This window comes from Falco rusticolus, chromosome 7 (genome assembly GCF_015220075.1).
Source record: "Falco rusticolus isolate bFalRus1 chromosome 7, bFalRus1.pri, whole genome shotgun sequence".
NCBI classification, from domain to species: Eukaryota; Metazoa; Chordata; class Aves; order Falconiformes; family Falconidae; genus Falco; species Falco rusticolus.
Window position 1 is genome coordinate 3773665 of NC_051193.1, and position 16194 is coordinate 3789858.

The window sequence follows — 16194 nt, forward strand, 5'->3', positions numbered from 1 at the left end:
CAAAAAGCACTACCGAGAAGTATTTTGTGTACCTGAACAAGATGGTACAGAGAGATGTCAGGTGGCAAAATTCCATGAGAGGTACACGGGGGGAAAAGAGCAGCTTTGAGTTTGGGGTAAGGAGTCAATGCCATTTTTAAGAGCTGTGGATCAACTTTCTTTAGAGGTTTTTCCGTATCTTCATTCTGAAGAACCTATATTGCAAGGAAGCAAAAGTATTTCATTAGGAAGAAGAAACTTGCATTAAGATAATAACAAAACAATCTTTGAATGTGCCAAACAAACTACCTCACGGGTACTTGCCATACAGTGACAATACAGAAAGTATCATTTTTTTCCTCTAAAATCCTTTTAAGTTATATCAGACACATCCTCAACAGTACCTGACATTTTAGGATACTGTGCTATGTATCAAAAGCTATCTGTATTAAAAAATTCTGTTCCAACATGCGGTTCAGCATTCACCAAGAACTTTTCTATTAAAAGTGTAATAGTTTATAATGTGCTTTTTGATCTCTACAGCACAATGCAACTGGTTAACTCAATGTAACCAGTAAGCTGAGGTTTTTTAATACATGCCCAGATTTTTAGCCTTTAAAAACAAAAATATGGAAGCTGAGTAACACCTGTACCGATCAAAGCAGAAGAGCAATCCAGTTACCCATTGCTTCATTTACTCAAAAACTACAAATGACTACAAAAGGGGATAGTTGTCTAACAAATACAGGCACACCATTTAAAAAGTTTATTGAAAATATTATTCCAAACTAAAACTATTTGAGGAATACAAGTGCCTATAAACACTCTCAGCTGTAACTGTTACGAAGAAGTTAAACACTCCAACTCATGGCCACTGTGCCTTTCTAAATCTCGTAACCTTGAACCGCTCTACTCACTTCATTTGGTCAACTAACACTGAAAACAAAATTTTTATATGAGGGGAAATTATATGTTGGCGTTAGTATATTTGTTTTTATTAACATATTCCTTTGAGTTTTCAACACCATGTGAGAACTTCTCCAAAAGCTTATCAATAATTTGTTGCACACAGTACCTGATCAATACCTCCAGGCGCATACATTGTAGTAGCAAGTGCTAATAGTGTACGTCCTTCCAGGAGCATGCTACTCACACTGGCTTGATTACTAGGAATCAAGATCTGAGCATTTGCTAGACTAGCCTGAAAAATCTTCTTTGGATCTTAAAAGAAAAAAGTGAGATTTAAGTTCATGCAAAACCAACAGGAAATCATTAAATTATGCAATACAGCTGTTCTACAACTATGAAAAATACTGAGATTTCTATTTTTGTTGCTAGTAGTGATTTTTCTCAATCTACTTATAAATACAGATAAACTGTTCTAAATGTTACCGAGCTTTCCCCAATTTCAAACCATAGTTTTACCTACACAGATCAATTTGGATTGAGTCTCACAGTTCAGCATTGTATTGGTTCAATTCTTTATCCTACACTGATTACACTTTCTGAAAAAGCTTCAACTTGGGCATATTTTTATCATTTGTTAACGTGCAACTCTACAAAAGATGAAATGTTTCAAAAAAAGTGAAACGAGTTAAGGGCACAAATTCTACTGATTTTCAATGGCAATAATAAAAAAATAAGGCAAACACATAATTGAAGGGGCAGAAAAGCCAACATACACCACAAGAACCAGAGGAAGCTTTAATTTTAACAGTATATGCATTTTCTTATGAATTCTCTTTGTGTTCAACCTGCTAGGAATATAATCAAATTGGAGGTAATGATTATCATACACAAAATAATCCTCACGTATCTTCAGCCTCCAAATCTTTATGTACAGTTTAAGTAGGAATTACAACCCACATTTTAGAGATGAGGAACTGATGCAGATGTAAATGATTTTTCATGGTCAAAAAAAAGTTTGCAGCTGAGCAGGGAATTAAACTCATAGCTGTGCCAAATACTGAGCTAGCAGCAAAAACATCGGACCACCCCTTGAGACAGGCCAGACTCCTACCTCGTGGATTACTGGCAACCCCTCGACACTGCACAAGGAATTCAAACCAGGGATGTGCTTCATGCAATTCCGTGTTATCCAGAATAGAGCAATTTGAAGGAGTTAAACTGGAAATAAGATGAGTAGCAGCACAGTGAAAATACAGCTTTTGTAACCATCCTCTGCCCCAATTTAACACTGTATTAAAATTAAGAGCATCCAACTTGGTGTTACAGTGGCTTATTTCATCTGTTCTTAAGAAGGAGCCAAATCACATCACCATTCTCTACAAGACACACAGCTTTAGCTGATATGGTGCCTCTGACAGTTCCCTTCTTTAACATAATGCTTCTGTGCTTGCTTGCTTCCATAAATCAAAGTACTAACTTCCAGACCTGACAACCCCAAACACTTTCCAAAAGGACTTGATTCACAAATACCACTCGGCATAGTCATTTTATGCAAACTAAAATTGACTATACAAACAAAAAAAGATTTGTTGGCTTTTTTCTAGCCCACTTTTGTCGTCTTAGTAGTTGCACTGTTAGACCGGAGTTACAGCCAAGAAATTTTAATTAGAAAGTATTCATATAGTTCCGATACCCAATATTGCTTTCTCTTTCAAATCGCAAGTAATCCTAATTTAGATGGAAACCAGCAATTTATTTGTGAATATATCAAGAATGAACTCATACTTGTGCTCAAGCGAGGGAGTTTCTGAAGAACGAGTAGTCTTGGCTCATTTAAGATTGTATTGTTTATAACATTACACTAATTACAACTCTAATTGTTTCCTTTTATGACTGACACATAAATTAATATCGACCAGACAACCTGAATAAAGCTTCAAAATACAGTACAAAACCTAACATGCTGCCTCACAGTTTTTCATAAATGACAGTGATGTGACCTGAGTAGTCTTACTTGCCAAACAGGAAGGGTTGAGGAAAACTCTTACTCTCAACTATTGAAACTGTATTTCATTATTTAATCTGCATGAGATTTGGGGGATGAAAAGCATTCATACCTGTAATAGTCTAAGTAAGTGTATAACAGATACTGTAAATTATGTTCTAAGCAGTGAAGGACAAAACGAGCATGGAAGTCCAAACCATTTGCAGTGCTGTGTTTTGGAACAGGGTGAGGATTTTGCAGTACTCCCCCAAGGTAAGACAGTCTTTGGAGCAGAAGTTCAAAATCTTCTAACTCAGAGCAGACAAAAATTCCATTTCTATCAGTAAAGAGAAAAAGCATGTGCACTGATTAGACAGATAATCTCTTTAACAAATTCTGAAGGGTGTTTTCAGTTCAAAATTATAAAGCAGACCTTTCCTTCTAAGGGAGTACTTCACTACTGAGGCTAACACAACATGTCAAAATACATTTGACAGTGGTAAAACAATATTGTAGTTACTACAGTTCACTGCAGAGAGCAAGGTGTGAGGAGTGAAATGCCATGTGTTTAGCATTGTCTCCCATGCATTGAAACGCATATAATCACTGTGCAAGACCAAAGAGGTGACAGAGCATTTCTGTTGCTCTCATGTTTCTTACTGTTTTCAGATAATGGGAAGTGCAAGTACAAGACTAAAATTAAATTTATTAATGGTTTGTGCTGTTTCAAAAAATGGCCCTAAATGCAATCTAAAAATTAGTATGTGTCAAAGGTGTTATTAACAGGTACTTCCATAACTATCTGATTTTGGCTTCACATAAGATAGAAAGTTAGTATAATGCATTAAGGGCACATACCTAGCCAGCTTGTTTAATATATCATTTCTCATATAGCTACTACATAACATATTCCGGTCAATAATGTCTGGAGTAAGAGGGGGCCAGTTAGCTTGTCCACACAAAGTCTGGTTGGGCTCAGATTCTTCAATCCATGAACAAATATTAAGCCAATCATGCTGGGCTGTCAAGTGCATCCAAAGAACTTCAGGATTACATGTCTTGAGTTCTGTGTTTCAGAAAGATAAACTGATGAAACCAGCACAAGCAAACACTACTTAGAGAAATATTGACATTTCTTTATACATGTACATATTTGTAATGAATGGTTGCAAATACGATGCTGAGATTAACTATACTGGTACAGCTTGTTAGAGCTTTATGTTGGAAAAGCTAAATGTAATAGCATAATGTGATAAGCTTTACAGAACGTAGCAGGCAGACATTTACAATGAGTGGCCATGCACTAGACAAGTCCCTTTTGGCTAGTTCCAAATTTTTCTCTCCAGGAAAAACACAGAACCCTCCAGAACACAACAGGATGAAAACACATTATTTACCCATTTTCACTGGCAAAAAATAAGTGCCTTACTGTGGTAGCACACAACTTTAGTTATATCAACATCACTCCTACACAACTGCAATAGACTATGTCAAAGACAGATTTTTAATTCACAATTTAAGTTCTTAGTACCAGAATACTTGCCTTGGCGTGGTTTTCTGGGGAGAAGAATCATCTCCTGAATAAGCTCATCCCACCACTGCGCCCAGTTAAACATCACTCTGACTCTCCTATTGTGAACCCGATGTCTATCATAACTCAACAGTGAGTCTAAAACAGCTGTATGTCTGGAAAAGTCTTGTTCTTTTCTCCAGTTCTTGAAACTGCAATGAAATATTGCATTAGGATGTTTTCTAGTACTCTTTTCAAAAACAGTCCACAATCTAACAAATACAAGATGATTAAAGGATCAACAAATTTTGCTAGTCCATTCTGAAGAGAGTTCTAGAAGTGGTAGAGGGACTTACTTCAGCTAAAAGTTTGAGAATTCATATGAAAGCAATGAGTAAAGAATTACCTCATTTTTCCAAAACTGACATAGCAAATGCTAAGTATCGTTAACATTTTTGCTATTATTTAACTGTAAAATTATTTTTCTAGGTTACTTTAGTTTGCTATATTATGGATATCATATATCAAAAATAGAGCCATTTGAACATGCTTCATTTGATCAAGAATTCTAATAATATCATTTGTTATTAAAAATACTTCATTTATGGTTATGATGACATGAACAGAAGACCTCTGTTACACTGATGACAGTATGTCATGACTTAGTCTGGAAAGAACACGACAGCAATTGTTACATTAATGAGAAAAGTAATCAGTTCCCACACTGACCCTTATTTCCACAAGTGAAGACCAGTGTGAAATTAATGAAATTACAGACAACTATCTGTTAGTGCAGTAAATCATATGGAATGTAGAAGCCAGCATTTAAATCCTATTAAAGTTATTATTTAATAGTTAAAACTGATAACCCACATTACCTGGAAAGAGATTGAATCTCTTTATTTTCTTGGAAGGATTCCGAGTAAAAGCTTTCAACTTGATGCACAAAGTCTATCATTTTCTTCTCTTTTTCAGAAAAATAATTTTCTTCTCGTAAAACTTTCACCTTTAATTCAAATTAGAGTATTACCTCCAATTACAATTTTTATCTAATTACAATAAAGTTGTAAGTGATCCTGCAAGTGTAAACAGTTAACTAGCTGTAGGAAAATATACTGGAAGCACTGAGGCCACTACACTTAAATCCCAAGAGAGCCAGGACTTCATGCTGTGTGCAAGCAGATAAGAACTAGACCAGAGCCAGAACAAAGAAATGACATTTTAACCAATTTTTACTTTAACTGCAAATACAAAAGAACATAGGCATGGCAATGACATGTTTCAGTAACTACATGGCAAGGATGTGGGGACAAAACCTGCTTGTTCCCATTCTGAAAGTGTGTCCAATACAGTGCTTTCTCTCAGCGTAAATATACAACAGACTTCAGACCTAAGAACACCAGATAGACAAAAAAAGGCTTTTCTGCACTTACCAACAAATCTCGTACATGTTTATCAACTGTGTAGAAACATATCTTACGCAATTCCTCCTTCACATCAAAGCCCTAACAAAAAAGAAGATACTCATTGTATGCAAACTGTACAAATGCAGCTGTGCATTAGGATAAAGGCAGCTGCTTTCCTTCTAAAGCACACAAACTTTCACAAGCATGCTTGTGCTATTCGCTTCACCAGTTACTAAAGATGTCATAACACCTGCAGGATGCCTCCAGCATGTCTGGATATAAAACATGTATTTGTTAATACCTGACTTGCCATAATCACCTTTGCGCTTTACTGACCATGACATCAGTCAATACACATTTATAAACAGGCTCCCTCAGCATTCTGAAGGCATTAGTGATCAAAGCAGTTATTTAAAACAAGTTAATTTTCACTATAATATATGTATGTGGTAGAATCAATACATCCCTAAGACACCTAAAGGCTGCCCAAACTCTTAGCATTCATTTATTTCATTAGTTATAAAGAAGTGTTAAGAACCATCAGCATGCTTACTGAACACCTCTCACCATATTTCTCAAAAGTTCTGCGGCCTCTCTGGTATTGTTCTTCAGAAGACGATCATAGACCAGATTCAAACCTGTCTGAATAAATGCCTGAAGACTGTGAGCAGGATGGTGATGCATCTGGAAGAAGGCCTGGGCCTCTGGCATTTTGTTGCTTAAGATGGCTTCAGCAATGACTTCCTAAAAAAGGAAAAAAAAAATGGAACAAACAGATCTCATTAATCTTCAGTGTCAGTATCTTTGTCATTCCTACACTGATTTCCCCCCCAATAGTTTAAAGATATTTCCATATTAATAATTTCCTTAAATATATTTAATAAGAACAGTAAAAAATGGATTACTCATTTTTACCTCTGGTGTCAGTTTTTCCCACACGTGGCTTTCTTCTAATACAGGTAGGTCTTCATCAAGATCATTTTCCATGTGTACTGCAGGTATTTGTGGTTGAGGATATCTTCTCATAAATTTTCTAAGTTTAATAATGTAATCAGTTAAAATATCTGCACCCTTCTGCAGGAATTCATCAGGTTCTGTCAAGAGCATCCAAGATATCAGTTAAACAGAAATGAACAATACAGTATTTTTAATGCTTAGCCATGTTGTATGCATTCCCCTGACTAACAAACAGAACACACCTCAGAGGAAAAAGCACATCAGCTCTGTATCGCAATTTGACCCGTACAGGTACTGATACTGTCCACCACTATCAGCATACTGTCAGGATAGTCACAGTCCTACCAGTGCTCCAGAGAGGTCCCCCTATCCTCACTGACATTCTTCCCTTCAGGGGTGTGTTTTCCTCCTTCTCCTAATGAAGACATTCTCCTAATGAAGCCTGAGAGAGTTGAGGTTGTCCAGCGTGGAGAAGAGAAGGCTCCGGGAGACCTTATAGCACCTCCCGGTACCTAACGGGGCCAACAAGAAAGCTGGGGAGGGACTTTTTACAAGGCATCTAGTGATAGGACAAGGGGGCATGGCTTTGAATTGAAAGAGGGTAGATTTAGATCAGCTATTAGAAAGAAATTCTTCCCTGTGAAGGCGGCGAGGCGCTGGCACAGGCTGCCCAGAGCAGCTGTGGCTGCCCCATCCCTGGCAGTGCCCAAGGCCAGGCTGGACGGGGCTGGGGGCAGCCTGGGCTGGTGGGGGGTGTCCCTGCCCATGGTGGTGGGGTGGAACGAGATGATCTTTAAGTTCCTTTCCAACCCAAACCATTCTGTGATTTTGTGATTCTATGAAATGAGAACCACATTATTAATCCTACTAATTACTAGTCAGGTAAGTCCCATTTAAAATGCAGGGACTTTTAAACATAACATTCATGTAGTAAGAAAGAAAGATTACCAAAAATCATGTAGAAAAAAAATATTAAGAATAACAGCTAATAGTCTTCTATTATCAGCAGAATTCAGTTCTGCTTTAACATGCACAGCCTGTTGGTCCACATACTGAAAAGCATCACTGAGAGCACAATTCGGACCCAAGCAGCAGGACAGCACACTTGTGTTGGGACATGTCCTCCCACTTTCCATAGCTTTCTCTAGCAAAACAAAATTCTGGAATTCTGTCATTTTAATACTTCACTAGTATACCAGCTGTTACTCCATTCCTGTACCTTTTAGGCTGTAGTTCAAGGAGCAACATTTCAGCAACTGTGCCAAGGTAAGCAGTCACGCACTCCCACACCCAGGCTGCAGCCCCATCACAACACTGCTGTTTGCTTCTGTGCCACCCCTCGGATGTGTGACTGTGTTGCTACATAGTAAATCGAACTGGGGAGCGCTCCAGATAAAAAATAACCTGGTAGGCTATTTTTCCAGCTGTATCAGTTTCTTAAACTAGTCTATTCCATTCCACAGCCACATAAATATTTATGCCAGAATATTTTAAGTGGAGGCACTGAGAAAAGCACGAACAGCTGAGGGCTACACTCAAGCCATTTAACTGCACTACCATCAAGTATCCAGCAATAGCCTTGAAGTCCCGTTCTGCCATTCTTATGCATCCCAAAATGATCCTGTTGACAGTAACCTTTCTGATCTGAGAGCCTGATCATAGCTGTTTGGGCTAACACAGACACTGTATTCAGATTTATTTCTCATGTTTCCCCTTAAATAACATCTTTCACTCACTTTAATGCTTGGCAAATTTAAGCTTTTAATTAAAAAAATCAGTTGATCTTACTTACCTAAACAATGACACATTATATTACTATGTATGATTCAAAACGAGTAATCTTACCCTCTGTGTGCACAAAAATTTCTTCAAGTTGCTTGGTAAGGAAATTCAATGTGAGGTTTAGCAGCTGCTCAGAAAAGTGTTTACTGTGAGGCTCCATATCATTTTCTTTGATCGCTGAGCAAAGCAAGTTTAAAGCTGGCCTCAGCTCTTCCAAATCTGCAATATTTACACAAAAAGTTGAAACATCTGCATTCTACCGTATGACCGATAACATACATTTAAGTCATAAAGGTATGCTACAAAAATCTTCTAAAACGTGGCAATCTATACCTGTAACATGCTTTGCCTTCACATCAAAATGCTTATAATACGTATGCCAATATCAGAACACAATGAAACCCCACACACATTATGCATCATTTCTCTCATATTTTCCAGCAGTAGAGAAGTTGCAATAGAGCATCATTCAAACATACAAGAGCACAGGCTAATCACAAATGTTTACAAACACATAGCCATAAATAGAAAGGCAATTACATTTAAACCTCTGTGTACCTGGAAGTATTTTACTTACTTTTTAGGTAAGACTGGGATGCACTATCAGTAGACTGTTCAGGCCCAGAGCACGGTGCAGACAGATTGAGAAGACTTTCTTTGCTTTTTAAAAATAAGTCTACTGTGTCTAGTTGAAGATTTTCCAAACCTGCCTAGACAAACATGCGGTAGAACAATTAGGCATGTATTCTGAAAATATGCATTGCACGCTTACTGCTAGTATTTTTATTTCATGCTCTGTGACAATGTCTACATGCTAAAAATACAGAAGAAATTTAAACTGTGTGCAACACCCGCAGCATGAAATAACAAGGTGACCTGTTCAGGACCAACCATGCTCCTTTAATAGGCTTTACAGAAACTCCACCCCTTAACTTCAGAGACAAAATATTAATTCAGCAATTTATTATAGAGTTTGATTTTGGATATAAAATAAATACAGTGTGAATCAGGACTCTGAATAAGCTTACAGCAGCTGAAAATCACTGTGACCCTCCTTCCCATCAATTCACTTTCCATCACACCCTTCAAATAAACCCAAAAGAATCCTACAAATTGTCTTCGTGTAAGGTCCCTTCCTCCAAACGCAGCTGAAAACACACACTGGCAGTGTACTGAGTGATGGTGTAGACAGACTGTTACAGAGTCCCAGACTTCTGGAAAAAATATTTTTTTAAAACAAGGATCTCTGTCATCTAGAGGTAGAACTAGAGCACTGGAAAACTGTAGAGACACAAGGAGATTTTTTTTTGTGGTCTGGTACATTACAGATATTTATAACCTATTATTAAGGGATACCAAGCATCATTTGATAGCTTTAAGTTCTGCTCTTGACTTCACAAGAGTGGTACAATAAAAACAAAAATTTAGTTCCAAGGATTTATTTTAATATTTGACAGTTTGCAAGAGAACAAAAACTGCTGCAGAAATTGGTAAAAATGCTTTTGGGTCCAGTTAAAAAAGTATTTTTGTGCACTGCTTAATTTAAAAAAAAAAATTTCTAATGCACATTAACTTTTTTGCTGTATTTCTTTTGGGTTACTCATCTGGGTTACTTGGGTTTGTTATTATATAATGACTAAACTACTACTTTTTGCCCCTAAGTTACTGAGGGGCATACTTCTAATTGCATCTAAAACCATCATTAACATTGCTAAACTGCATTCATCACTTTAAAGAAGTATTTTTGTTACCTGTAAGACATGAAACAGATTCCTTTACCTCTAGTGCATGTATCGGAATTGAACATCGTTCCCATCCATTGAGATGACAAACAGAATCTACGACTCCAGCACTGCCATAGATCATCAATCTATTCAAAAACTCTTCTTGAGTTAAACCAAACAGAACTAAGGAGAGACCACGCTCTAAATAAAAGAATCAAATCATAATTAAAATTACATTATCAAGTTGCTACACAGCAACATTTCTATCTATGGCCTCTCAACGATGCAAAGCCACAGCTGGCTCCGTTAGGATTTCTCCTCAGCAGGGATACGTCAGAAATTAGCCAACAGCGGTCAGGCAGACAGGAAAGCGCAGCACTACAAATAAAAAAAAAAACTGAACTTTTGTCAGAAGGCTACATCAGAACAATTACATAAAGAAAACCCTCACCTGTCAGAAGCAGACACAATGGCACCTCTTCACTGCAATCCACATAAACACTGTTTTTGCCGAAGCGGTAGTACGTCACATCTTGTGACTCAAAGTCCCAGAGAGCAAGAGTCAATCCGTTGTTGTTTGTTAATACTCCAAAAATGGCTTTAACTCCAGTTACCAATTTACACTCCAGTTTTACCACTTCTTGTATGGCTTCCATGGGGATTTGTTTCCATTGCTGTCCTGTGTTGCTGAGGTTTGCACCATAGCTTTGCAATGGTTTCGAAGGAGCCCATGTAACAGCCCGTGGAACAAAAGCCACCATCTTCTCAGAATTTTCATAGATTTCAGGATCATGATCGTCAAGATGAGTAAAAAACTGATACCAAGGTAAATTCAAGTCATTCACCAAATCTGAAGAACCTGGTTGTCTTCTCCTTACTGTATCACGTAGTGAGGACAAGTGTGCCTTCCAGGACCTGGGGTGAAGAAAGAAGTTACCTGTAATATCAGGCATTACTCCAAGAACAATGCAGATAAATACCTTTTTAAAGTTTTCTCAGTTAAACAGTGTGCATTTTAAGCTTATAGATTCCATCCAGTATATTGCATTTTAACCTTAACATGTTCTGTTTATTTTTATTTAGTTTGCAGCCAAGTTGATTGATCACAGCTGCACTAGCTGACAATGTCCGTGAAGCTGTGCATTCTTAGTAGAAAATTTTCTTTTCCTTGCAGAAAACACCCCATCAATTAAAAAAAAAGTAGAATGAAATCAATTCCAGAATTGAGTATTTATTACATTTACATCAAATTATAATTATAATTTAGTATTAATATGTCTAATATTAAGGGTCACAACATGGCTAAAATATTTTAAATGAATACAAAATATTTTGAAGTCTGAATGCACTCATCTGTGCTAAACACGCAGCAAGCTGTGAATACTTAGAATACAAAAATCTGTCAATACTGGTTCAGAACTAAAGGGAACACCTTAAACAGTAATTACTATTTGGAAGCTGTTCAATGACATATGCCAAGTTGTCTTGGCCCATTTCCTAACATCATCCTAACATTCAAAAGCTTAAAAGCAGAGCGAACTGATTTCACTTGCCACAGCTACAAAATAAATGAAAAAAACCAGCAGTTTAGTAATCAGTGGTCTAAAGGAGGCAACACACATCCTGTTTTAGAAAGTTTTTTTCGTTATGTACCTGTCTGTTCGGAAAGGCGATGACAAAAGCTCCATGCTATAGTCAGAACTAGCGAGGTCATCCTCGTCAAGTCCTTCAGGAGGCTTCACCGGAAAATTTTCACAATCTCTCTTACAGAGCAAATGCCCAGGGAACTGTCTGTAAATAAATAAATATTAGATTTCACCTTCCTCAGATGATTTCAGATACTTTTTTCTTTCATGTTTAACTCCTCCAGGAGCTGCAGCAAAGCAGTTTTCCCTCAGAGTAACAGCATTCACAAAAACGTATCCAGGTAAGCCATCAAAAACCAATACTATTTCCTTTGAGGTGGACACCACCTCGAAATTACAACCTAGTCCTAATCTGTCAAGCAATATCAGTATAGCTGTGTCATAATAGTTTTACAATCACATACTCTACAGTATTTGTAAAAGATGCTAACTGACAGTACATATCCTAATCTTCCTAGAAAAAATATTAAGTCCAATACCAAGTTCTCCTATTTGTTAAAGTGACAGAGCATAAATCAGAGCAAATAATAAAGGGCAAACTTTATAAACACGTGAAATTTCCACTCTACCAGAACTCAAAATAAAAAGCTGACAGCATCTCAACTATTACATGACCAAGATAAGTCACTTTTTAATGTTAGTCATACTCAAAACTTTCATTTAGGAATTCTGCTGCAAACGCACCTGAAGTACATGTTTAGATCCACCGAAATGGCATAGTTGGCCGAACTGATGATCACAGCAACACTGAGATCGTGTGCCACTTTCACTGCAGTGAGTGGTGATGTGATGGCTGGACTCCCGTCCTCACCCTGCACGTCTCCCTGGCAGAGTGCTACATTAATATTTCCTAGATTTACACCATCAAGAGAGTCAAATACATCTTTAAATAGCGTCAAAGAAAACACCAGGCCTCAGACTGTGCCACAAACAAGAAATTACATAGAAGGGGAAGACAGTGAATCTCTATTAACTTTGTGGTCCAAGCCAATCGCTACACAACAAAACATTTAGAACTGTTTGTTTTACAAGAGCATTCCAAGCTCACCTAGGTAGAATCTGAAGTGAACTGTGCTAGGTGCCGTACACACAAAGTTGTGTCACCTCAAAAGACTTGTTTTTTACTTAGAAGTGAACTGGGACAAATATGTATCGGCAGTTACATAATTAATAGGAAAAAGTAACGTGACTTTATTGCATTTTTTTGCATACATGTCAGAAAAAAGTTATAAAGGATAGGTTAAAGTTGAGTGTCTCATGGAACAGTATGCCAGGTTTGAGCTCCTATTCATTAGAATAGAAGACAGCTGTTTTCCAGGCTGTTATTCCCTGCACATTTGTCAATAATTTCTAAAGGATCTAATTAAGGAAGGCTACTGATAGTAGATGTAAGCCTGTTATATGCAGATCCACATATCAAAAATGCTGAAAACCATTACTCCAGTGTGAAACAGATTTCCAGTGGCACATTGAGAATCCACATTTGATACACAACTAAGGCATTTTTTACTACAATAACTAGCACTTTGCCACACAACCCCTTTATTGAAAGCATCTTCAAAACCAACACCTGAAAGTCTTCCAAGAAATTGCTACTTAACCCTGACAGAAAATAAAAATTACTTTGTTCTTCCAGATCATTCACACTGAGAGCTCATCTCTGTTATGAAGGATACAAATCCAGCCAGAACTGTCTAATAGAAACAGGATCCCCCTGCAGAAGTATGTATCTGTTACTCTTTCTAGAACTTGTGGAGGCAAATCAAGGGTAAAGCAGTCACATTTTTCTAGGGGTGAGTCTTCTCCAGGAAAAGTAAGATGCACAACAATAAACTTATTGAGCAGAAGTATGCATTTGTTGTTTTTAAAAGACAGTATCCTCAAGGAGAAAATTGAAGACAGACCTGTAAAGTTAAAGATATTTTAGGATTATAGTGATCTGGTACTTTTGATTTGTGAAGATATATCAGTAAAATTACAGCTCAAATTTATCCTCTGCTACCCTCTTAACAGAAGTTGGGATTGCGGGGGTGGGGGTGGAGGGGTAGGGCTTGTTTTGTTTTAAAACTCACTTCCTGTCAGCAGCCCTAATTTTAGAACAGTTTCCTAAAACAGTGTAGGCTTTTTAAGTGGACAATACTATGAGAAACACAAAAAATCACCACAAAACATTACTTCTGTCAGCACTGACAATAAAAGCTACAATCCTTGGAAATAAAAATACTTTTAGCAAGGGAAACTGTTTAAGAACATGTAGAACACCAAAGGTCTAGGTCCTGCAAAGACCGTGCATTCTAATTGTAGACTACATTTGCTAGTTACAGAACATAAGGTTAAACACATAATTAGCCTTTGCAGGATTAGTGAGGAGCTGCCCTATGTCTGTTTTCTTCCCATCAGTTCCAATATTAAAGGGGAAGTTTGACACAGCAGGGTTGCGTAAGTATGTTTTATTACAGTTTGTTTTTAACTCTGTATCATCCAAACACCTTACCCTACAACAGTTTGATTCCCTCTAACAAAGCCATCTTTGAATGCCGAAATGTCACTATTATTTTTCAAGTTCGTTAACACTGCTGCTGCTAACTTTAAATCAGTGTGAAAGTATTTGACACTTCCCTAGTGTTCAATCCTACTGCCTTGGTTTGTTTCACCAGGTGAAGCAGAATTAGACCTATAATAATTTCAAATATGGAATACACATTGAAATTTACTCACTAATGTTTTTAACTTCAAGGTGCTTTTTAAGTGTATCTTCCTTACAACTGTGCAGGGAAACTGGGTTGTATTTTCCATCTTCTCTAGTAAATTCATAGACAAACAGTTCATTACTTTTACCAAGAGCCAGTATTTTTGTCTTGTCTGCTTGCAGATCTTCTGTATTCTCCCACATGAAGCTGAAGATACAACATTTTGTTTATTGACCTTATTTTCTTTCCACGTATCATACTGAACGTTTCTGGAACTGTACTCATGATGGACAGTATCATTTTAATCTTTTGCAGCAAATATTCTGCCACCACCCCGTCCCTCCCCAATACTATAACACATTTCAGCCATAGCAAAGACTGCAATGCAAGACAGTGCTTTACAAATCCCTACATCTCTTCATCTCAGGAATACGGGGGGTTTCTATCCTTGTATGTTTCTTTCCTTCAGTCATCCATGACACATGCTATGCGAGTGATACTCTGCTTCAGGACTTCTAGAAGGAACACCAGTACTGTCAGCAAGAGAAGCAGAGCATATTGCCCATTTCCATACGCTTTGCCTCCCCTTCACTTGGGTTGAGAAACATTTCAGGCGTGTGTCTTCACACCCACCCTTGTATGGGGAGGGGAGCAGGCAGAGAGGAAACAGCTACAAGACCACATAGGATGGTGTGGAATGAAACAAGAGACTAGAGCACTGTAACAGTGTTGGCATCATGTGATACTGCAGATGTCTGCAACTGCAATGTGACTGTGGTTTTGACTCAGCATTAAAAGCTACTAAAGCAAATTAAAAACATCCTGTGATTGTTGAATGTCACACACAACAGCTGGCCCCTGACCAACAAAGCAGTCAAGCAGTCAGGGTGCTACAGAATCTCAAGCCAGCAACTTAAAAAAAAGAAGAAAACTTGTCTGTTTTTGTCATCTATAATGAATACACCCGCAAGTAAACAAATAATTGGGTGTAAATCAACGTCCCCTTCAGCAATGGGATTTTAAGGGGAGAGCATCCCATTCAAAGCAGGATTTGAAGTTCCCCTCAGCCTCCTGTAGCTTTCACGCCTGCCCTCGCCAGTGCAGGGCTGCTCCCTTCCGAGCGGCGCCCTCAGCCCCTGGGGTCCTCCCGGCGTCTCTCACCAAAGCAGAGCAACGCCGGGGAGCCCCTCCCGGCCTCCCTTCCCCTGCTCGCCCCCTGCCACTTACTCAGCCCAGGCTCCCGGGAGGACGCTGCCCCGGGCCCGGCCGCCTCCGCCCGGCACCAGAGACTCCAGGTAGATCCCACCAGGGACCAGGAGGCTCCCCAGAGCGTCCTGACCCCTGCTCAGCCGGACCCGGGCTGCGTCCCGCAGGCAGCACTGCGCCTCCCCCAAGAGGGGCGCCAGCAGCACACGCAGCTCCTGCTTCGCCCCTTCCATCCTCCTCAGGGAGGGCCGCCACCCTGGCCTAGCTGCCTTCCACTCCCCCTCCCGCCGCCATCTTGGATGGGGCAGCTCTTCCTTCCGGTCAGCTGACAGCGCTGACCAGTGCCGTGGCGCGACTATAACCCCCAGCAGGCAGCGCGCCCAGCGCAATGCACGCTGGGA

At 38.7% G+C, this 16194-nt stretch overlaps 1 protein-coding gene across 2 annotated transcripts in view; it reads right to left on the reverse strand.

Annotated features, from left to right (window-relative positions):
- SPG11 (SPG11 vesicle trafficking associated, spatacsin) overlaps window positions 1-16194 on the reverse strand; it is a 35589-nt gene that overhangs the window by 19208 nt on the left and 187 nt on the right. The window contains exons 1-19 of one of the 2 annotated variants that reach the window (XM_037396250.1): window positions 15815-16026; window positions 14616-14794; window positions 13574-13801; window positions 12582-12780; window positions 11905-12042; window positions 10703-11166; window positions 10307-10452; window positions 9105-9237; window positions 8591-8746; window positions 6704-6882; window positions 6356-6532; window positions 5816-5887; window positions 5261-5388; window positions 4416-4594; window positions 3731-3938; window positions 3006-3209; window positions 2000-2106; window positions 1055-1200; window positions 33-194 (exon numbers count right to left, since the gene is read on the reverse strand). In XM_037396250.1, coding sequence (XP_037252147.1) covers window positions 33-194; window positions 1055-1200; window positions 2000-2106; window positions 3006-3209; window positions 3731-3938; window positions 4416-4594; window positions 5261-5388; window positions 5816-5887; window positions 6356-6532; window positions 6704-6882; window positions 8591-8746; window positions 9105-9237; window positions 10307-10452; window positions 10703-11166; window positions 11905-12042; window positions 12582-12780; window positions 13574-13801; window positions 14616-14794; window positions 15815-16026 — 3417 coding nt within the window. Of the gene's footprint in view, window positions 1-32; window positions 195-1054; window positions 1201-1999; window positions 2107-3005; window positions 3210-3730; window positions 3939-4415; window positions 4595-5260; window positions 5389-5815; window positions 5888-6355; window positions 6533-6703; window positions 6883-8590; window positions 8747-9104; window positions 9238-10306; window positions 10453-10702; window positions 11167-11904; window positions 12043-12581; window positions 12781-13573; window positions 13802-14615; window positions 14795-15814; window positions 16027-16194 lie in introns of those variants that run through there. The other variant, XM_037396251.1, reaches the window with a different exon arrangement.